General features: G+C 44.3%; 1 protein-coding gene across 1 annotated transcript in view; it reads right to left on the bottom strand.

The window, feature by feature from the left end:
- col5a1 (procollagen, type V, alpha 1) overlaps positions 1-24,605 on the bottom strand; it is a gene marked incomplete in the record, with an annotated part of 131,853 nt that overhangs the window by 55,134 nt on the left and 52,114 nt on the right. The window contains 12 exon segments of the mRNA XM_029709864.1: positions 356-409; positions 595-648; positions 868-924; positions 1,119-1,211; positions 5,305-5,379; positions 5,906-5,968; positions 7,052-7,093; positions 10,413-10,469; positions 11,639-12,139; positions 12,297-12,716; positions 13,083-13,208; positions 17,198-17,329. Coding sequence (XP_029565724.1) covers positions 356-409; positions 595-648; positions 868-924; positions 1,119-1,211; positions 5,305-5,379; positions 5,906-5,968; positions 7,052-7,093; positions 10,413-10,469; positions 11,639-12,139; positions 12,297-12,716; positions 13,083-13,208; positions 17,198-17,329 — 1,674 coding nt within the window.

The raw sequence follows: 24,605 nt of genomic DNA, 5'->3' as shown, positions 1-24,605 counted from the left end.
GTTGCCTTTTTAGCCAAACAAACTGACTTGCTAGTTTAGCTAACCAAACCAACAGTCTTAGGTTGCTATTATGAAAATAAAATTCAACAATGCAAATAATGTTTTCAATTTGGCTTTTGCTTCAAAAGCAGCTCAAACATAGAACATGTATGAATGAATTACAGCCATTGAATTCTACCGTGCTGATATACCGTACGTTATAGGGAAATAATACACGCTCTAGAATGCTCTTCAAGCCAATCAGAAACTAGTATTCAAAAATGTCATGTTTTAAAATACAAGAAAACTACACCAAGACTATCCTAATCTGCACGCCAAACTAAAATATCCATCCAAGACTCTCATTCACACTTACCCTTCTGCCAGGCTTCCCAGAGGGTCCATGAGAACCCAATGGTCCACGAGGTCCCTGGAACAAAGAAGAATGTTATGGAGAATCCAACAAGAGAACCCTACCACAGAACCCCAACAAAATATCCCTAACAAAATAACCCAAGTAAGTTGTGTTTATAGAAAGGCCTTAAACTTGGGCTGGAGATTACAGAGGAACCGTTCCAGTGGTTCTAGTGGTCTAGAAACTTCCATCCGTCTTACCTGAGGACCGGACTCTCCAGACTCTCCCTTCAGTCCAGCCACACCTGGAGAACCCTGGGAGGAGGACAAACACAATAAGGTCACGGTAGGTTCAGATCAGCGGATGAATATGATCAGGCCACAGTCCAAACACTATTAATGTTGTAGCACCTGCATTAGAATTGAATAGGATTTTATCAACTATTAACACTATAATAAGTTATTCTCCTCAGGCTGTGTATGTGACAGGGGTGTCTGTGTGTGTACAGTATGTGTGTGTGTGAGGAGACGTACCAGAGGACCAGATCTACCTGTCAAACCCATAGGGCCAGTAGGACCACGCATCGCCAGCTGGAGAGAGAAAACAGTTAGAGAAGTACAAAATGGTGCGTGTGTCTCAAATCAAATCAAATCAAAGTTTATTTGTTATGTGCGCCGAATACAACACGTGTAGACCTTACAGTGAAATGCTTACTTACAGGCTCTGTGTGCATATGTGTGTGTGTATGCACGTTTGTGTTTGCGTGTGTGTGTGTAAGCCTTACCCTAGCTTGTTGCATGATGGCTTGCATCTGGGCCTCCTGAGCAGACACCTGAGGTCCCTTCTGTCCAGAGTCTCCTCCAGAACTGAAGCGGAACTGAGGAGGAGAGCATAACTCAGAACTCAGAACCAGACCCAACAGGTAAGGCCAGTCAAGTAGATACAGGTACATGGACAAAGATATAGAGATAGACCAAGAGACAGACACAGAGACAGACAAAAAGACAGAGACAGACAAAGACACAGAAACAGACAAAGAGACAGACAAAGAGACAGAAACAGACAAAGAGACAGAGACAGACAAAGAGACAGAAACAGACAAAGAGACAGAGACAGACAGAGACAGAAACAGACAAAGAGACAGAGACAGACAAGGAGACAGAAACAGACAAAGAGACAGAGACAGACAGAGACAGAAACAGACAAAGAGACAGAGACAAACAAGGAGACAGACAAAGAGACAGACAAAGAGACAGACAAAGAGACAGAGACAAACAAGGATACAGACAAAGAGACAGAGACAGACAAAGAGACAGACAAAGAGACAAAGAGACAGACAAAGAGACAGAGACAAACAAGGAGACAGACAAAGAGACAGAGACAGACAAAGAGACAGACAAAGAGACAGACAAAGAGACAGACAGAGACAGAAACAGACAAAGAGACAGAGACAGACAAAGAGACAGACAAAGAGACAGACAAAGAGACAGAGACAAACAAGGAGACAGACAAAGAGACAGAGACAGACAAAGAGACAGACAAAGAGACAGACAAAGAGACAGACAGAGACAGAAACAGAAACAGACAAAGAGACAGAGACAGACAAAGAGACAGAAACAGACAAAGAGACAGAGACAGAGACAGACAAAGAGACAGAGACAGACAAAGAGACAGACAAAGAGACAAAGAGACAGACAAAGAGACAGAGACAAACAAGGAGACAGACAAAGAGACAGAGACAGACAAAGAGACAGACAAAGAGACAGACAAAGAGACAGACAGAGACAGAAACAGACAAAGAGACAGAGACAGACAAAGAGACAGACAAAGAGACAGACAAAGAGACAGAGACAAACAAGGAGACAGACAAAGAGACAGAGACAGACAAAGAGACAGACAAAGAGACAGACAAAGAGACAGACAGAGACAGAAACAGAAACAGACAAAGAGACAGAGACAGACAAAGAGACAGAAACAGACAAAGAGACAGAGACAGAGACAGACAAAGAGACAGAGACAGACAAAGAGACAGAGACAGACAAAGAGACAGAGACAGACAAAGAGACAGAGACAGACTAAGAGACAGACAAAGAGACAGACAAAGAGACAGAAACAGACAAAGAGACAGAGACAGACAAAGAGACAGAAACAGACAAAGAGACAGAGACAGACAAAGCAAGAAGAGAGACAGCGGGTTGAGAAAATGCCAAGTCATCTTACAGGCTAGGTTACCCATTCTTCAAACAGAATGTCTAAATAAATAAATGAAATATGATTGTACTGAAACAAGTTATAAAAAAATAACAAATTCAAATTCACTAAAACTGCTAAGTTGTAAAGACCTTAGCTCATACATCAACTGCCTGGTTATGGTCCTTTTCCCATCAGAAGTTCACATGCCTATACTGGCATCTAGTGGTGAAATGTGGGTAATGCAACCAGTTGGTTGATCCTATAGAGATGTGTTTCTGTTTCTGTTGGTATGAATACAAACAGACCAGTGAGGAGGGTTTGTCACCACAACCATCACCACAACCTTGTTACTATGGAGGGAAAAAATTACATCGAATACAGATTTGCATGAAGCTGGCAAACCTTACTTTTTTCAATACAGCAACATCTCTCCAGCTAGGGATCTCTTTCATAATATTTTACTCTATATTTTTCAATTGTCTATATTTTTCCCAGTGAACATCAAACCTCTCTCTCTCTCTCTCTCTCTCTCTCTCTCTCTCTCTCTCTCTCTCTCTCTCTCTCTCTCTCTCTCTCTCTCTCCTACATTGTGAGATATACTTTGGACATTCCTCCATATTACAGTCAACCACAAAATGATTTGCCAGCACCAAATTAGCTGTACCAACTGCTAGGAATAATTTAAACTAAACCAAAAGCACAATGTCCCTCGAGAGCCTCATCATTCCACTCACAGAAACCAAAGTACAACACAGAGATCCAACCATGCCCAGAGGAAGAGAGAAAGAGACAGATAGAGAGAGGAATTTGAACTGTGACCAAGCAGAAACCTAGGGCACACAAATGGCATCTAACTACATTTTACATTATAGTAATTTAGCAGACACTCTTATCCAGAGCAACTTACAGTAGTGAATGCATACATTTCATGCATTTATTTTTATTTATTTTTTTATATATTTTTTTACATATTTTTTGTACTGGCCCCCCGTGGGAATCAAACCCACAACCCTGGCATTGCACACACCATGCAGGCGTTGCAAACACCATGCTCTACCAACTGAGCTCTACCAAGCACACTATCGAACTCTGCACAATCAAACAATAATTGACCAATTAGATGATTACATTTAACACCTTGACATGGCTATTGTTCACAACTATACCTAAGTTAGTTGTGGGGGGGTCAGGACAATTAAACAGTCCAAAACAGAGAGGTGCCAGACCCTGTCAAATGAAGCACAGGGCCCATGCTTTACTGGTCCACCTTGACCAGACGTCTTGGCCTGACACATACAGCCTTTCCAGAAGGTTCTCTGCTCTGCTCCTGACTCCTGAGACTCCAGCAGGACATTTAGTCAAGTCATCACACTCAGCAGTAGCAGTACAGGCAGCAGCAGCACAGGCAGAAGACTTCGCAGCAGAACAAACAGAAAGGCTAGATACTAACTTTAGCCTTTAGTTTTAGCAGCTGTGATCACAGGAAGGAGCACTTAGACCTGCTCTACTTCCTGTCTGAGGCTAGATTACTTCCTGTCTGTAAGACCCCTACACTCTTAGAATAAAAGGTGCTATCTAAAACCAAAAAAGGGTTCTTCGGCTGTCCCCATAGGAGAACACTTTGAAAAAACAGTTTTGGTTCCAGGTAGAACTCTTTTGGTTCCAGGTAGAACCCTTTTGGGTTCCATGTAGAACCCTTTCCTCAGAGGGCTCTACATAGAACCCAAAAGTGTTCTCCTATTGGGACAGCTGCAGAACCCTTTTGCAACCCTTTTTTCTAAGAGTAGATGTGTCATTTGGACTGGAGTCTGTGGACAATAGGAAGGTGGGGGATTGGGGGAATGGTGTGTGCTAGTTATCTCATTAGTAAGAAATAGGAGGAGAGAGGGGAGAGGAAGGGCATGGAATAAGAAAGAGGGAAAATCGCAAAATCCATTGGAGAAGGTCAGAGGGGAGGGACTTCTGGCTTTCTCATCCAATGGGTTTTGAGAATGCGACAAGGAGAGAGGACGGAAGGAGTATGCAATTGAGACCTTCCCAGAGAGCGAGTCTAAATGACAGCAGAACCACAGCTTCCAACAGCTTCCACTAGGAGGTGCTAGAGCGCTTATTGACTGGTTTACACCACAGCATTCTCTGATTGGATTATCTGGGGCAAGACCAGAGAGGAAGAGTGTTTGATTCAGGAGGAGACTACCTCCCTGAATTCCACTTGCTAACAGAACAGAGATCTCTAACCCCCTCTGACACAGTCAGGAAAACACACATCACAACAGGTCAGGACACTGTGACCCAAACCATACAGAACTCTGATCTGATATCAACAGCACTCTATGAATCAAAGGGTGAAATAATGCAACCAAGAGAAGAGAGGATTAGCCTTGTCTGAAGTAATACTGACGAACCTAACAAATATGTTGAAGGGCAATGATGATAGCTTGAGGATAGCATTACAGAAGGGACAAGATTAGGATGGAAGTTTAAAAAGAAAGCCTGCCAGAAGATAAATGCACACACAATAGCCAACAAGCCAAACGGTACATACAATTAGAAACTTACACATGTGCATAAACATAGTCATCTGTCATCTGAGAAAACATATGGAATGTCTAATATGCAAAAAAATATTAGACGGACACATTCAACATGTATTCTGTTCTAGATATAGATCTGTATATTCTAGAAGTGTCATATAATGTTATTTACTTACAAACAGCATGAGGTCATCATTCTAGATTAGTGTATTCTAGAACTATAGTATTACAGTATTTACTTACAGGCAGCATCAGGACAGTCCCTGGAGGTCCTGGCAGACCATCAGCGCCAGGAAGACCAGCACGACCATTAGGACCCTGAGAGAGAGAGAGAGAGAGAGAGAGAGAGAGAGAGAGAGAGAGAGAGAGAGAGAGAGAGAGAGAGAGAGAGACAGACGGACGGACAGACAGACAGACAGACAGACAGACAGACAGACAGACAGACAGACAGACAGACAGACAGACAGACAGACAGACAGACAGACAGACAGACAGACAGACAGACAGACAGACAGACAGACAGAGACACAGAGACACAGAGACACAGAGACACACAGAGAGAGAGAGAGTACATTTACTCGAACAAGGTAAATTATGCCAGGAATACAAGTTTTGTCAGATTTTTTACAAAACGTGTACAGGTGTTCTACCATGTTTTGGGGAGTGGTGGTGACTAATTGATACCTTGCTGTATATCAACAGCTTGATGTATACCTTGTGGTTGTGTTGAAACAATGGCTATGTGATGTGTTGGTGGTTGTTGGCATGTGGCTGTGGTATATTCCATTTATTTATTTATTTATTTGTCTGTGTGTTTTATTTGTTGTGGGTCCTTGTTTCTCACCCTTTCTCCTGCGTCTCCGTGGCTGCCTGGGGGGCCGGAGGAACCTGGGGGTCCAGGGAGACCCTGTACACAACAATATATATTTTCAGAGACTGAGTATGGCACACACACATACAGACACCCACATACACAAACACACACACACACAGACACACACACACAGACACTCACACACACACACACACACACACACACACACACACACACACACACACACACACACACACACACACACACACACACACTCACACACAGAGACACCCACATACACAGACACACACACACAGACACACACACACACACACACACATACAGAGACACACACACACACAGACACCCACATACACAAACACACACACACACACACAGAGACACTCACATACACACACACACACGCGTGTACACGCTCATGCTCACACACACAAAACAAAATGCAACTCAGGCAAACTTGCATAACAGTTGTACGCGGAAACATAAAAGAGAGAACAAGAGAGGAATGTATGAGGAAATATGGGCAGGCAGTATGTTAGATGATACCTTTTAACTGGGGCCCCGTCTCTCTTTCTCTACTAACTCTTACTCTATCGTTATCGACTGTTTCTGCTGTCTGTATTCTGTCTCTAAATGTTGTCTATCACTAGCAGCACCATATCACCAAGTCAAATTATGAGTATTTGTAAATGTTCTTAACGAATAAAGGTGACTGATTCTTGCGGTCAAATAGCGTACAAGAGCGAGCATATAGGTAAATAAATAAATACTAACTGATCTGAGAACCTCTGTGTAACTGTCTCTCTAGGGCAAGTGGTGTGTTGTGCTGTTACTATTCTTACTGCTAAATCCCAGGACTGGCAACTGGGCTGCAGTTTCATTCTCTCTTAACAAAACACTGGTCATTTCAAGACAAACAGTGGAGGATACACAATATTCCTAACCCAGAGACAGACCAGATAGAAGATAGGGCTGAAAACTGTCAGAAAACTGTCATCTTCCACTGAAATCATAAGAGACTGGATGAGCGCGAGAGTGAGAGCGAGAGCAAGAGAGAGAGAGAGAGAGAGAGAGAGAGAGAGAGAGAGAGAGAGAGAGAGAGAGAGAGAGAGAGACTGACAAAAATAGAGAGAGATAGTAGAGAGAGGTACTTACTGTTGGGCCTTCCGGACCGGGCGGACCCTCCACCAGCATTCCCTGAAACACACAAACACATCAGAGAGATGGATGGCTGCAGCCTGTAGAGTACGCAGCATCACCACTAACACATGACACTATGACTCTTTGTTTGTTTGTGTGTGAGTGTACTCGTGTGTACTTGTGTGTACTTGTGTGTGTGTGTGTGTGTGTGTGTGTGTGTGCGTGCGTGCGTGCGTGCGTGAGTGCGTGCGTGCGTAACCCCGCGTATACATTAATTCATATGAATGCATCTCTTCAGTATGTGTGCATATACTTTATATACGTGTCCGGACACATCCTTCATATCTTCTCTCCATCCAGGGGAGTATTTGGTGATTTAATATAAATTCCTGCCTGTCATTTCATTTAGAGCTTCACATTCATCTGGGAGGAACAGGCAGAGGGTGAATAACAATCAGGACAAAGGCAGGAGGCTGATGGAACATGTTCAACATGGAACAGGGAACTATGGGCAATAAGAAACACATGAAGTCATTGTATAATTATAATAATATGATATATTTCATTTAGCAGACACTTATCCTCAGCGACTTACTGTCATGTGTGCACACATTTTACGTATGGATGGTCTGAGGAATCAAACCTACTATCCTGGAATTGCAAGCACCAAGCTATACCAACTGAGAGGCGGAGGACCAAGTCAAGCTATCAAGGAGATATGTCTCTGTCCAATCAGCTAAAAGAAAGGTGGGAAATTGCTCCTCCAGCTTTAACATTCCCAGACCCATACCTGGGTCTTTAACATTCCCAGAGCCATACCTGGGTCTTTAACATTCCCAGTCCCATACCTGGGTCTATTGTTTGATGTGTGTTTATGGATAAGTGTGTGAGGTCACGTCACAGTTTTCCTATAGTACAGTGCATTCGGAAAGTATTCAGACCCCTTGACTTTTCCACATTTTCCATCAATCTGCACACAATACCTCATAACGACAAAGCGAAAACAGGTTTAAAAATGTTTTGCAAAGTTATTACAAATAAAAAACTGAAATAACTTATTTACATAAGTATTCAGACCCTTTGCTAAGAGACTCAAAATTGAGCTCAGGTGCATCCTGTTTCCATTGATCATCCTTGAGATGTTTTTACGACTTGAATGGAGTCCACCTGTGGTAAATTCAATTGATTGGACATGATTTGAAAAGGGACACACCTGCCTATATAAGTTCCCGCAGTTGATAGTGCATGTCAGAGCCAAAAACCAAGCCATGAGGTCGAAGGAATTGTCCGTAGAGCTCTGAGACAGGATTGTGTCAAGGCACAGATCAGGTGAAGGGTACAAAAACATTTCTGCAGTATTGAAGGTCCCCAAGAACACAGTGGCCTCCATCATTCTTAAATAGAAGAAGTTTGGAACCAGCAAGGCTCTTCCTAGAGCTGGCCGCCTGGCCAAACTGAGCAATCGGGGGAGAAGGGCCTTGGTCAGGGAGGTGACCAAGAACCCGATGGTCACTCTGACAGAGCTCTAGAGTTCCTCCGTGGAGATCGGAAAACCTTCCAGAAGAACAACCATCTCTGCAGCACGACAGCCGCTTGGAGTTTGGCAAAAGGCACCTAAAGGACTCTCGGATCATAAGAAACAAGATGCTATGGTCTGATGAAACCAAGATTGAACTCTTTGGCCTAAATGCCAAGCGTCACATCTGGAGGCAGGGACTGGGAGACTAGTCAGGATTGAGGGAAAGATTAACGGAGCAAAGTACAGAGAGATCCTTGATGAAAACCTTCTCCAGAGCACTCAGGATGTCGTGACCTGGAGACATGAGGCGGCGCACAATTGCCCCAGCGTCGTCCGGGTTAGGGAAGGGTTTGCCCGGCCAGGATGTCCTTGTCCCATCGTGCTCTAGCGACTCCTTGTGGCAAGAAGGATGCATGCCCGCTGACTTCGGTCGCCAGTTGTACGGCTTTTCCTCCGACACATTGGTGTGGCTGGCTTTGGGTTAAGCAATCAGTGTGTCAAGAAGCAGTGCGGCTTGGCAGCGTCTTGTTTCAGAGGATACATGGCTCTTGACGTTCGCCTCTCCCGTATGGAGTTGCAGAGATGGAACAAGACTGTAACTACCAATTGGGCCGAAAAAGTGGTAAAAAAGTAAACAAAAAAAACGTGTTCTTTATGGGGTATTGTGTGTAGACTGATGAGGGGAAAATACTATTTCATCCATTTTACAATAAGGCTGTAACATAACAAAATGTGAAAAAAGTCAAGGGGTCTGAATACTATCCGAATGCACTTTAAGTCTGTCTGTCAAACACTTAGTGGTCCTGTGTAGATGTATGGACTCAGGCTTAGAGTGACTGATCACAGCAGTAAACAGATAGAGGAGTGTGTGTGTGTGTAGTGTGTGAGTGCGTGCATGCATGCGTGTGGCCATGCGTCCATGGTGTGTGGGGTGAGTATGAGTGTGGTATGGGTGGGTTGGATGGGACTGGCAGGGGGATGGGGGTTGGCGTCACTGCAGACAAATGGGGATTGGACTGCAAGGAGGGAGCTCTGCTCCTTGTTTATTTACAATGTGAACAAGATGGACGACTCAGAGGCTCATTCTGGGTGGTAAAACACACACACATACAGTTGAGCACAGTGACATTTGTTTATAGGGAGACAGCTGTGGTTCTGTGACTCAGGTCAGATTGAGGTATTGAATTCGTACGCTTGGATCATAACATAGGAATTGGCTGCCAGTGATGACATTGGCATATCAGGTATAGCCATGGCTTTAGCTCCGCAAGTTAACACTGTCCCCTGATGAATGTGGAGTGCTGGAGTAAAAATCCCAAGTAGGGACTGACTATATTCCATCTGTGAGATCTTTAGATCACTGGGAGGTGGGGAAGTCTTTGGGAGATTTCCTCTGTCTTCTCCCCCTCTCTCTCTCTCTCTCTCTCTCTCTCTCTCTCTCTCTCTCTCTCTCTCTCTTTCTCTTCCCTCCCTTTCCCAGCTGGACTCTCCCTGGTCAGTGTTTATGCTAGCCCATTGTGTTTACACTCCAGATGATCATTCATTTTCCTCTATGTATCCATACTCCAAATGTTCAACCTTTCGACCAGAGGTGGCCTTGCTGCAGGACACAGCAGGAAGATGCAGAGACCAGTGTGTTATACTGCATCATGTGATTTATATGATTGTCAGTCAGTGGTGTGTGATGACTCATGGCTTGGATTTGAAATAATCATACACACTCTTACACAGCACACGTGTGAAACACACACTCACACTCTCACACAGACACACATATGTGAAACACACACATACACACTCTCACACAGACACACATATGTGAAACACACACACACACGTTGGATAAATTATACTCACAGGCTCAATGATAGCAGGTTCTCCCTTCTGTCCCTTCTCTCCCCGAGACCCATCAACCTGCAGAGGACATCAACATCATCATCATCATCATCATCATCATAGTCTATCGCCGACATCATAATCATTATCACCACCACCATCATCATCATCATCATAGTCTATCGCCGACATCATAATCATTATCACCACCACCACCATCATCATCATCATAGTCTATCGCCGACATCATAATCATTATCACCACCACCATCATCATCATCATCATAGTCTATCGCCGACATCATAATCATTATCACCACCACCATCATCATCATCATCATAGTCTATCGCCGACATCATAATCATTATCACCACCACCATCATCATCATCATCACCAACACCACCATCATCACCACCACCACCACCACCATCATCATCATCATAGTCTATCGCAGACATCATAATCATTATCACCACCACCATCATCATCATCATCATCATCACCAACACCACCACCATCACCACCACCATCACCACCACCATCATCACCACCACCACCACCACCATCACCACCACAACCACCACCACCACCACCATCATCATCATCACCACCAACACCACCACCATCATCATCATCATCACCACCATCATCACCATAATCGTCATTACAAACATCATCATCACCACCATCATCATCATCATAGTCTATCGCCGACATCATAATCATTATCACCACCACCACCATCATCATCACCACCACCACCGCCACCGCCACCATCATCATCATCACCACCATCATCACCATAATCGTCATTACAAACATCATCATCACCACCATCATCATTACCATCATCATCACCACCATCATCATCATCATCATCATTACCATCATCACCACCATCGTCATCACTACCACCACCATCATCATCACCATCATCATCGTTACCATCATCATCTCCACCACCACCATCATCATCATCATTACCATCATCATCATCACCACCATCGTCATCACTACCACCACCATCATCATCATCACCACCACCACCATCATCATCACAACCACCACCATCATCATCATCATCACCATCATCATCACCATCATCATCACCACCACCACATCATCATCATCATAGTATATTGCCGCCATCACCATCATCATCAGTACCACCATCATCATTATCATCACTACAATTTTGATTATTATCATTATCATCATGATTACCATCATCATCATCGTCCTTACCTGTCCGTAGTACTCGTCTGTCTCGGCTGGCAGCACCTTCTCCTCCTGTCCACCGTAGTCTAGGTCTCCATAACCATAGTCTGCGTCCCCATACTCAGAGATGGACTCCTCTTTGAACCGATCACCCTCCAGATCAGTGTAGTCTCCCTCAATAGCCACACCCTGGCCCCCGGCTCCCGTAGCAACCGAATCCCCAGCTCCAGCTCCTGCTCTTGCCGTCCCACCTCCGGCGCTGGCAGATCCACCTACAGAGACGGAACCGCCCCCAACGGAAACGGAACCACCACCAACGGAAACGGAACCGCCCCCAACGGAAACAGAACCGCCCCCGACTGATACAGATCCACCACCACCACCACCAGTACCGATTTCAACAGTACTGCTGCTGCTGCTGGTTCTGCTGTTGTGGCCACCGCCACCGATGCTGTACTCCTCTCCCTCTCCCTCTCCATAGGACAGGTCATAGCCCTCACCGTAGTTGTCATCGTAGCCTGTTCCAGCCTGAGAGACCAGAGAGGAAAGGACAGGGGCAGTGAGTCAATGGGACACACTGAGATATGATAAGATATTATGTGACACATTCCAGATACAACATCTAACTGGTAAAACATAGGACATTACCACACAAGCACACAACAACAGTGTGTGTGTAACTCACTGAGGTCTTGTTGCGTGTGATGGTGACTCCTCCACTACTGGTGATGACCTTCTCAAACTCCGCTCCCGTGCCCAGGTCAAACTTTGACCCCAGCCCCAGGTCCAGCTCCACCCCTGCGCCGGTCCCCGTGCTCGAGCTGCTGATGGTAACTCTGCGAGTGCCGTCGGGCGTGGCCGTGGACTCGTCATAGTATGATTCGTAGTTCCCATAACTATCCGTATCATAGCCGTCGTAAGGGCTGGTCTCTTCCCCGTAGGCCTCCTCGCCGGCGGCTCCGGCTCCTGCGGCTCCAGCGGAGGCGCTGCCGGCAGAAATGGCGGTCAACACTTTGCCCTCGACTCCCTGACTGGTTGTATCCTTGACTGATGACACCACCTCTTTGACTGAGGTGACCACACGGCCGCTCTCTGGCACGGACACCTGGAGAGGAGGACAACACAATGTCAGAAGGACAAACTGTAGCCTATACAACACTTTTGATGAATTGTTTTCATTTACAGTAACTTTAGTTAAAAGTCATTGAGATAAAGAATAGCTTTTCAAAGGGAGACCTGACCAACATGTCATTCGAAACTGACATTGGAACATACTCAGCTAGCATCAACAGCTAGCATCAACAGCTAGCATCAACAGCTAGCATCAACAGCAATCATCAACAGCACTCACTACATTATAAAACAAGGTATGGGATGGGGAGAGGGTGTCAAGTCCCACACCACTGGAGATAGACAGTAGTCTTTTAAAAGGACAGGGGACATAGGACATGGGACAGAAAGGGGACAGTACCTTTACGTCTTCCGTGGCAGGTCCAGCTTGTTCGTCAGTCTCAGTCTCGGAGGTGGACTCGGAAGGTTTCCCATCCGTGTCCTCATAGTAAGGATACTCATAGTAATAGCTGTCCTCCTCTGTGTTCTATACAATACAGGGAATTATGAAACGGTTAGTTCCCGCCAAGCAATCGGATTGGTCAAAAGTGCATTCCAGCCGTGGTGTTATTGAGCACAACACCACAGCTAGTCATGCGTTATCGAAAAATGATCGAATCACTTTATGATCACTCCACTAACAGTAATGGTTGACCAGAAAGTTATTCTTTCATAGTTCTTGCTTTCTGTGTAAAACCGTTTCATATACGCAATAATATACTTGAGGGTGTGAGTTATGGTGATTATTGGCTGACAGAACTCACGTCTTCCTAGCGACCACATCATGTCGTTCCAATAATCCCCATAACACACCCCCTCTGGTATATTATTGATTTAATGGATGATGGTTGAAAATGACAGTAATAAGAGAAGGGTGTGTGTGTGTGTGTGTGTGAGAGAGAGAGAGAGAGAGAGAGAGAGAGAGAGACAGAGTAAGAGATTGAGAGACAGGTAAAGAAAGAGAGACAGAAAGAAAGAGAGAGAAAGAAAAACATTTCTTTGTACTGTAAGACAACAGATAGGGTCCTCCTCCTCTGTGCTCTATACATACAGGGAAATGGATAATGGTTGATGGTTGAAATGACATACACGTAATGATGAGAGAGAGAGAGAGAGAGAGAGAGAGATTAGACAACAGACAGAGAAAGAGAGAAAGAAAGACATTGCTTTGTACTCTATGAAAACAGCTTAACATTATGATAACAATCAGAGGTGTCTGATATTGGGATGATGTCACAGGAGGTTGGTGGCACCTTAATTGAGGAGGCAATGGCTGAAGCAAAATTAGTGGAAGGGTATCAATATCACATGGTTTCCACATGGTTTCCAGCCATGAGCCGTCCTCCCCTCGGCAGCCTCCACTGGATGATGTGGATGTTGGGAATCCCCAACAAAAGGTGGGCTGAGTCCGAATCTGATCAGAAACCACAGATCATGTACTGAGGGGAGAGAGGCACTAGTTGCTTCAGAGCTCATCCTGATCATGTACTGAGGGGAGAGAGGCACTAGTTGCTTCAGAGCTCATCCTGATCATGTACTGAGGGGAGAGAGGCACTAGTTGCTTCAGAGCTCATCCTGATCATGTACATTTTTGACATTTTAGTCATTTAGCAGACGCTCTTATCCAGAGCGACTTACAGTAGTGAATGCATACATTTCATACAATTTCATACATTTTTTTTCTTCTGTGCTGTACTGAGGGGAGAGAGGCACTAGTTGCTTCAGAGCTCATCCTGATCATGTACTGAGGGGAGAGAGGCACTAGTTGCTTCAGAGCTCATCCTGATCATGTACTGAGGGGAGAGAGGCACTAGTTGCTTCAGAGCTCATCCTGATCATGTACTGAGGGGAGAGAGGCACTAGTTGCTTCAGAGCTCATCCTGATCATGTACTGAGGGGAGAGAGACACTAGTTGCTTCAGAGCTCATCCTGATCATGTACTGAGGGGAGAGAGGCACTAGTTGCTTCAGTCACTCTGAAGTTTTTCTTTTCTGTGAGGTCTGCTCCATATTAGCCCTACTATTGGAACCAGATTATGAACAAACCCAAAACAGGTCTGAAACATGTTTGAGGTATGTGTTTGTGACCATTACGTTTGACTCTGGTTTGTCTGTAGTTGTAGAACCACGATTCTACTATGTCAGGGTGAAATAGACAGCTCCAGATGGGCTGAGATGAGAGGTACAGGAGTTGTGGTTCTGGTTCTCTCTCTGACTAGTTCACTTCATAAGAAAGCTGAGATCACCACTTCAACTGGAAAGAGTACAAGGGCGTGGTTGGTTAGCTTGTTGAATTGATAATGTTGTTCTCCTCCAAAGGATTAAGCCTTACCATGCCAAGGTAGGACAGCAGAGTTGTTTAATAGATTGGGGGCAGATATAGAAAGAAAATCTCCATTCAGCATAGAGTATGGAGTTACAGGCTCAGGCAAGTACTCTGCCATTCCTGCATAATTGATTTCCTCTATAACTGCATAGCAGATTCAACCCTGTTGATTTCCCAGCACTCAGCACTTTCTCTCTGGCAGACAGCGTTTTTTTCCCTCAGCGATGCAGCTCTTTCTTTCCAGTAGTTTGTCCAACCGACACAGCCTGATCCCTAATCAAAGAACCGCTTATTGATAAAGGGATGAAGGAATACTGTATCAGGGAATATCAGGGAAGGCCTCAGGGTGTGCTGTATTTGATATAATGCCCTGAACTCCCTGACTGTTTGAACCTGGAGTTTAGAGCTTCTTTGGTTTCCTTTTATGTTCTTGCTAGATCAGGTAGTCCTCATAAGGCCCCAAAGGACACACCCTGACCAATAGTTGCCCTTAATAACCTGTTGTGGATAGGGGGCAGTCTTTTCACGGCCGGATAAAAAACGTACCCAATTTAATCTGGTTACTACTCTTGCCCAGAAACTAGAATATGCATATAATTAGTAGATTTGGATAGAAAACACTCTAAAGTTTCTAAAACTGTTTGAATGGTGTCTGTGAGTATAACAGAACTCATATGGCAGGCAAAAACCTGAGAAGATTCCATGCAGGAAGTGGCCTGTCTGACAATTTGTTGTCCTTCTGTTGCATCTCTATCGAAATTACAGTATCTGTGCTGTTACGTGACACTTTCTAAGGCTTCCATTGGCTCTCTAAAGCCTTCAGAAAGCGGAATGACACGTCTCCTGTCTCTGGGCGGATAACAGGAGCAGAGTTTGTAAGTGGTCTGCCTGGGGACAGTGAGACTGGAGATGCGCTTTCACGAGACCTCGCCATTTTTTTCTTTCCTTCTTTGAATGAATACAACGTTGTCCGGTTGGAATATTATCGCTATTTTATGAGAAAAATAGCATAAAAATTGATTTTAAACAGCGTTTGACATGTTTCTAAGTACAGTAATGGAATATTTTGAAATTTTCTGTCACGAAATGCGCTCGCGCGTTACACTTTGGATAGTGACCTGAACGCACGAACAAAACGGAGGTATTTGGATATAACTATGGATTATTTGGAACCAAAACAACATTTGTTGTTGAAGTAGAAGTCCTGGGAGTGCATTCTGACGAAGAACAGCAAAGGTAATCCAATTTTTCTAATAGTAATTCTGAGTTTAGGTTGCCCCGACGTTGGCAGGTGTCTGAATAGCTAGCCTGTGATGGCTGAGCTATGTACTCAGAATATTGCAAAATGTGCTTTCACCGAAAAGCTGTTTTAAAATCTGACATAGCGATTGCATAAAGGAGTTCTGTATCTATAATTCTTAAAATAATTGTTATGTATTTTGTCAACGTTTATGATGAGTAATTTAGTAAATTCACCGGAAGTGTTCGGTGGGTATGCTAGTTCTGAACATCACATGCTAATGTAAAAAGCTGTTTTTTGATATAAATATGAACTTGATTGAACAAAACATGCATGTATTGTGTAACATAATGTCCTAGGAGTGTCATCTGATGAAGATCATCAAAGGTTAGTGCTGCATTTAGCTGTGGTTTGGGTTTTTGTGACATATATGCTTGCTTTGAAAATGGCTGTGTGACTATTTTTGGCAGGGTACTCTCCTGACATAATCTAATGTTTTGATTTTGCTGTAAAGCCTTTTTGAAATCGGACAATGTGGTTGGATTAACGAGAGTCTTATCTTTCAAATGGTGTAAAATAGTCATATGTTTGAGAAATTGAAGTTATAGCATTTTTAAGGTTTTTGTATTTCGCGCCACGCTCTACCATTGGACATTTGGCGAGGCGTTCCGTCTGTCCTCAACATTAACCTCTGCCTGTCCAAAAATAAGCAATTTATTACATACAGTAGTTTGTTATCTAGTTGTTAAACTTCTCAAGCCAACACAGCAAGTTGACTTCGACCTGAAGACAATTACCTTGAGACGTAAGAAGAGAGAGACCCAACTGAAAAGAAGTATAGAGTATAAAACATACTGTAAACATACTGTAAACATACTGTAAGAGTCTGGAGAGGCGATGAAGTGACTCACATATTCGTCTGTGTTGGGGTCCTGGGCCTGGGGCTGCTCTGGGACAGGGACCTCACAGTCGGGGCTGTAGTGTTCACAGTAGTCATAGGCAGCACGGTGGTCCGCCACAATCAACAGCTGCTGGATGTCTCCCTGGAAACACACCAAAAACAAGAAGTTATGAAACAACTGTAACCAGGAAGTAAAAACGGATGGAAACAAACAAACAAACAAAACATTTTGCAAATAAATAAAGTAAAGAGAGAACATATGTATTGCAGTGCTCTGCAGGCTAAACACAAACTGCTCAAACTAGGTCAAGGCACTGGAACATGGATGAGGTGACTAAGTCCTAAAGAACTCTGTCTTGTGTCCAACAGTCCTTTCTGATTAGTACTAAACACTGGAACATTACAGAACATTAAAGAACAGGCTACATGGGAGAGGCGGGAGGGAGCAACTAATGTGAACATGGAAAGTTTGAGGCACACGCACGCACGCATGGACGCACTCACACACACACACACACACACACACACACACACACACACACACACACACACACACACACACACACACACACACACACACACACACACACACACACACACACACACACACACACACACACACACACACACACACACACACTGTGCGGCTACACTTCACCATGGAATAGTATTCTCACAGGGTAACAGTTCTTTACCACCGATTAATCATTTTCTCACCACATACTGTAAATCCATCTCTGTGCTAAAAGGGAAATGAGTGATTTAGCCTCTAGCTCATCACGGTAGACAAAGTGATCCAGTTTGACGTGCTATGGAGAGGGCATGAGCCAACCTGCTCTCACACACATCCAATGAACATTCTGATTTACAGAGGTCACTGTACAGGGAAGAGAGGGAGGGAGGGAGTAGCAAGAGAGAGAGAGAGAAAGAAAGAAAGAAATAGAAAGAGAGAGAGGGGCTCAGAAGGATCCCCAGGCTGCATGGGGAGTTGGGTGTGAGTGCTATATTTTTCATCCTTGACTAGACTTGTACCTCAACTATACTTATATACATTTTCTGAGCCAACGTTAACAAGACATATCAAGCAATGAACACAGATTTTTAAAAACGAACACACAAACCATGATTAAACATGTTGAAGACTGCTACAAACCAAATATAACATTTCCTCATAAATACCAGCAGGCCATATGCCATCATGTTTTTAATTAATGTATGTACACACCCAAATATGTAGGAATGTCAAACTATACAATCTCCAGCCCTCATAAAATGAAAGAAATTACTTTGAGATGACATCAGTCTTTCATTAAATCCATCTGCCAGCAGTTCAAAATAACTCATAACACTGTTTTGTTTTTCCATGCATGGAGAATCGTTATTATTAAAAGAGATAATTTGCCACTTGTGGTCCAACCAACAACAGTTTGTTTAAAAACAGGAATCTGAAGCTCTCTACTATAACATCACTTGTTTCATACGTACTGATTCTCTACATGAACGACACCACAGTCCAATGCAGCTGTTTCCTGTTGTTTTCTAGCTGGTTTCTGTCTTCATGATGGATGACAGGGACACAAACTAGGACTCTGTCTTCCAGACGAAGAGCTCTGCTAAAGTCACCATGGCTCCTCCAGTAATATGGTCAAGTCTCGCAGGATATCCAGGCCATTGGGGCTGTTAAGATGCTGGAAGATGCCAATTTCTGTTCGTTCAATGTTGGAACTGGAAAATGGTAATTTGAACAAACTGGGATTTTCACCAAACAGATCCGGTGTCAGTACTTAGTTGTCTATGGGTCTGTATGTGTGTCTCTCTATTTTGACCCACAGCGGCCCTACAGTAGAAGTTCAAGATGGCTGCCCATTAGCTTATTGAAAATGCAATAAAACAACATTTAGACAGCTCTGGGAGAGTGAAGGAGAGGTAAGTGGATGCTTCCCCTTCAACATCTCTCTTTCTCCCCCTTTCCCTCCCCCAGGCTATCAGGACGGGTGACAAGGTGGATTCCGACAACACGTGAAGCGATCCTCAGTTCACCCAGTAACAGGCGCCGAGGACATCGAGAACACCACCACAGATTTTTTATGAGCACACACACACACACGTCTTCGTACAGGTTACAAGGGAAGATGTGTAAAATGGTCACACCGTAGAACCCTGATTAGGAGTTATTGTCAAGAGAAAACATTCTCTTGAAAGAATCATTCCCAGCTGGAATCACACGTGTTTGTTTGTTCCTTTGGCCTGGAGATGTTAGCATGGGCGCTGGTCAGAGTCGTGCACTATATTGAAAATAGGGTGCCATTTGGGATGTAGGCGTGGCCTCTTAATAACATTAAGGCCCAGCCAAGTGTTGCATGAGCTGGCAGTACAGAGACTGTTGGTGGATTACATTACAACACTCCCCTGATGTACACTCATATAATATTTCTCATATCGCATGCTGCCAAAGAGTTCATCCTATACAATGCAGACCTGATATTTTCAGTGGATTTTGCCAAGCCTTCACCCAACCACCATATACCAGTGGGATGTTAGAAGGCAATGGGTATTGGCACTGCAGCTGAACTAATACAGTGTTGGGGAACTTATATATCTACAACTTAATGGATTCCCTCATTGGAGTCAAATGCATAGCTAAACAGAATTCAGTCAGTCAGTTTGGCATGGACAAGCAGTGGTTTGGTTGAACCCAAGAAAATAAATACAAAGATTGCAGATTATAGGATGGGTAGAGAACAGAGAGACACCCTATACTTTCTGACACTGTCACCTAGCCAGCCTCTTTACCCACATCGCTGGAGTGGAAAAAACTGCTGCCTTTGGCTTTTAGGTGTGGAGCAGCAGTCTGAGGTATGGAGTAGCAGTCTGAGTTATGGAGTAGCAGTCTGAGTTATGGAGTAGTAGTCTGAGTTATGGAGTAGTAGTATGAGTTATGGAGTAGTAGTCTGAGTTATGGAGTAGTAGTCTGAGTTATGGAGTAGTAGTATGAGTTATGGAGTAGCAGTCTGAGTTATGGAGTAGTAGTCTGAGTTATGGAGTAGTAGTATGAGTTATGGAGTAGCAGTCTGAGTTATGGAGTAGCAGTCTGAGTTATGGAGTAGTATGAGTTATGGAGTAGTAGTATGAGTTATGGAGTAGCAGTCTGAGTTATGGAGTAGTAGTATGAGTTATGGAGTAGCAGTCGGAGTTATGGAGTAGTATGAGTTATGCAGTAGCAGTCTGAGTTATGGAGTAGTACTGAGTTATGGAGTAGTAGTATGAGTTATGGAGTAGCAGTCTGAGTTATGGAGTAGTAGTATGAGTTATGGAGTAGCAGTCTGAGTTATGGAGTAGCAGTCTGAGGTGTGGAGTAGCAGTCTGAGGTGTGGAGTAGCAGTCTGAGTTATGGAGTAGTAGTATGAGTTATGGAGTAGCAGTCTGAGTTATGGAGTAGTACTGAGTTATGGAGTAGCAGTCTGAGTTATGGAGTAGCAGTATGAGTTATGGAGTAGCAGTCTGAGTTATGGAGTAGCAGTCTGAGGTGTGGAGTAGCAGTCTGAGTTATGGAGTAGTACTGAGTTATGGAGCAGCAGTCTGAGGTGTGGAGTAGCAGTATGAGTTATGGAGTAGCAGTCTGAGTTATGGAGCAGCAGTCTGAGGTGTGGAGTAGCAGTCTGAGTTATGGAGTAGCAGTCTGAGTTATGGAGTAGTATGAGTTATGGAGCAGCAGTCTGAGTTATGGAGTAGCAGTCTGAGTTATGGAGCAGCAGTCTGAGGTGTGGAGTAGCAGTCTGAGTTATGGAGTAGCAGTCTGAGTTATGGAGTAGCAGTCTGAGTTATGGAGCAGCAGTCTGAGGTGTGGAGTAGCAGTCTGAGTTATTGAGCAGCAGTCTGAGGTATGGAGTAGCAGTCTGAGTTATGGAGCAGCAGTCTGAGGTGTGGAGTAGCAGTCTGAGTTATGGAGCAGCAGACTGAGTTATGGAGCAGCAGTCTGAGGTGTGGAGCAGCAGTCTGAGGTATGGAGCAGCAGTCTGAGTTATGGAGCAGCAGTCTGAGTTATGGAGCAGCAGTCTGAGGTGTGGAGTAGCAGTCTGAGTTATGGAGTAGTACTGAGTTATGGAGTAGTAGTATGAGTTATGGAGCAGCAGTCTGAGGTGTGGAGCAGCAGTCTGAGGTGTGGAGTAGCAGTCTGAGTTATGGAGCAGCAGTCTGAGTTATGGAGCGGCAGTCTGAGGTGTGGAGCAGCAGTCTGAGTTATGGAGCAGCAGTCTGAGTTATGGAGTAGTAGTATGAGTTATGGAGCAGCAGTCTGAGGTGTGGAGCAGCAGTCTGAGGTGTGGAGTAGCAGTCTGAGTTATGGAGCAGCAGTCTGAGTTATGGAGCGGCAGCCTGAGGTGTGGAGCAGCAGTCTGAGGTGTGGAGTAGCAGTCTGAGTTATGGAGCAGCAGTCTGAGTTATGGAGCGGCAGTCTGAGTTATGGAAACACACTTGATTTTATTCACATACAGCATGTTAAAAGGGAAGTCTACGTGTGTGGGCTCTAAATTAGATATAGAAAGCATCTAAATTAAAAATAGAGAATGTGCATATGTTTGCCTGTATCTGTAGCATATAAAAATAAAAGCCTTTTTCCTGCACCTTTAGTGTGTTACAATAGATCAAGGTCCACCATCGACTTCCAGACAGTAACCACTGCTGTTCCAGTTGTGCCCAGCTGGTGGCAGGAGAGCGTTCTATGGTTCTACCACATGTAAAGCCAATCATCTGGACAAATGAATCATCCTCATATAATCATGAGCAGCATATTAAGTTCAGTGTATCTGCTTGTATATTTTAATGGCATGGTGAGGTGAGAGTTGTGAGGGCTTGAGTTGCATACTAACTGGGTCACTATAAAGAGAAGTACCGAAAAGAGGGTTCACATAATATCTCTCTCTCTCTCTCTCTCTCTCTCTCTCTCTCTCTCTCTCTCTCTCTCTCTCTCTCTCTCTCTCTCTCTCTCTCTCTCTCTCTCTCTCGCTCGCTCTCTCTCTCTCTCTCTCTCTCTCTCTCTCTCTCTCTCTCTCTCACTCTCTCTCTCTCTCTCTCTCTCTCTCTCTCTCTCTCTCTCTCTCTCTCTCTCTCTCTCTCTCTCGCTCTCTCTCTCTCTCTCTCTCTCTCTCTCTCTCTCACTCTCTCTCTCTCTCTCTCTCTCTCTCTCTCTCTCTCTCTCTCTCTCTCTCGCTCGCTCTCTCTCAATTCAATTCAATTCAATTCGCTTTATTGGCATGACGTAACAATGTACATATTGCCAAAGCTTACTTTGGATATTTACAATATAAAAAATAAATAAAAATGAGAATCAAAAATTGTCAACGGGACAACAGTAACAACAATAACCAACGGTCAATATAACCATACATTCAACAATAACATAATCATACAGTTGAGGACATGTGCAGGTTTATTGGTCTGTCAGACACTGTCCCTCAACTTATGGCAGGCAGCAATGTAGTGCGCTGCCAACCCACAGCTCTCTGCGTCCTCCCCCAACAGGATGGGTAGCCTATCCTCATCAGAGAGGTCTTTAAAACCTTGAATAAGGATTTCAAATTTGGGGAAATGACACTCTCTAATTGTTTTATATTTTTGACATTTTGTCAGGAAATGCAGCTCCGTCTCAGGTTCTGCTGTTGTGCAGTGGTTGCACAGCCTTTCCTCTACAGGGAGCCAGGTTTTCCTGTGTCTACCCTTCTCAATGGCAAGGCTGTGCTCACTGAGCCTGTACTTTGTCAAGGTTTTTCTAAGGTTTTGATCAGTAACCATGGTCAAATATTTAGCCATAGTGTACTGTCGATTTAGGGCCAGATAGCACTGCATTTTGCTTTGTGTTTGTGCTTGTGTTTCCCAATAAGCAATGTAGTTTTGTTTTGACTGTGTTGTAATTTGGTTTATTCTGATTGATTGGATGTTCTGGTCCTGAGGCTTCAGTGTGTTAGTAGAACAGGTTTGTGAACTCAGCCCCAGGACCAGCTGGATGAGGGGACTCTTTTCTTTGCTCAGCTCTTGGCATTGCAGGGCTTGGTAATGATATGAGAGGGGGTCACTGTATTTTAGATGTTTCCAAAACTTAATTGCTCTTTTTTGAGTTTTTATTATTAGTGGATATTGGCCTAATTCTGCCCTGCATGCATTGTTTGTAGTTTTCCTCTGGACATGTAGGAGAATCTTACAGAACTCTGCATGTAGGGTTTCAATGGGGTGTTTGTCCCATTTGATGAAATCTTGTTTTGCAAGTGGACCCCACACCTCGCTGCCATAAAGTGCAATTGGTTCAATGACACATTCAATTAGTTTTAGCCAAATTTTAATAGGTATTTCAATTTGAATTTGCTTTTTAATGGCGTAGAATGCCCTGCGTGCTTTCTCTCTCAGTTCATTCACTGCCTCATTAAGGTGTCCAGTTGAGCTTATTTTTAAACCTAAGTAATTGTAGTGTGTACAGTACTCTATATATTTTGTACCAATTGAGAACTTTGGTCTAATTCCCTGAGATCTGGATCTTCTCTGGAAAATCATTATTTTAGTCTTTTTGGGGTTTACTGCCAGGGCCCAGGTCTGGCAGTACTGCTCTAGCAGGTCCAGGCTCTGCTGTAGGCCAGGTGCTGTGGGTGACAGCAGGCATAGGTCATCTGCGAAGAGTAGGCATTTAACTTCTGAATTGTGGAGACTAACACCAGGGGCTGAGGATTTTTCTAGAATAGTGGCCAATTCGTTAATGTAAATATTGAAGAGTGCAGGGCTCAGATTGCAACCCTGACGAAGGCCCCGCCCCTGGTTAAAGAATTCTGTCCTTTTCTTACCAATTTTAATGCTGCACGTATTGCCAGTATACATTGATTTAATTATGTCATATGTTTTACCCCCTACACCGCTTTCAATAACTTTGTAGAACAGTCCTGTATGCCAAATAGAATCAAATGCTTTTTGGAAGGTGGAGGGGGGCCAGGTCTGGGCTGTGGGACTTCCTCTCTGGTCTGGTAGGGGTGGTGGTCTGGTGCGGGATAATAGGCTGGGCCCGGTCTGGTCTGGCTAAGCCGATGGAAGTGGTGATGCTCTGGGGGTGGGTGGGGCCTGTGGGGTGCACTGGGTCTGGTGTGGCGTTGAAGGGGCCTGGGGCTCCTTGGTGGTGCAGTGGTCTGGTAGGGGTCTCTGGGTGCTCCTCTGTCCAGTACAACATGGGGTGTTTGTCTACCAAGTGCTACGTCCTTTAGGGACTTGGCAAACATCCCTACTGTCTGCTTCCTCAGGTGGGAGTGGTCGTGTAGATGCTCTGGGGTGATTGTTGGGTGGTGAGCAATGTGTATGTTCGGGAGTAGGCCACACCCTCTGGTGATGTCAGCGTTGACTTTCTGGATGGTACGGGGATGAAAGTCTTTGCGGGGCAGCAGAGT

This window comes from Salmo trutta, chromosome 23 (genome assembly GCF_901001165.1).
Source record: "Salmo trutta chromosome 23, fSalTru1.1, whole genome shotgun sequence".
In the NCBI taxonomy this organism is placed as follows: Eukaryota; Metazoa; Chordata; class Actinopteri; order Salmoniformes; family Salmonidae; genus Salmo; species Salmo trutta.
This window is presented reverse-complemented; position numbering and strand designations above follow the sequence as displayed.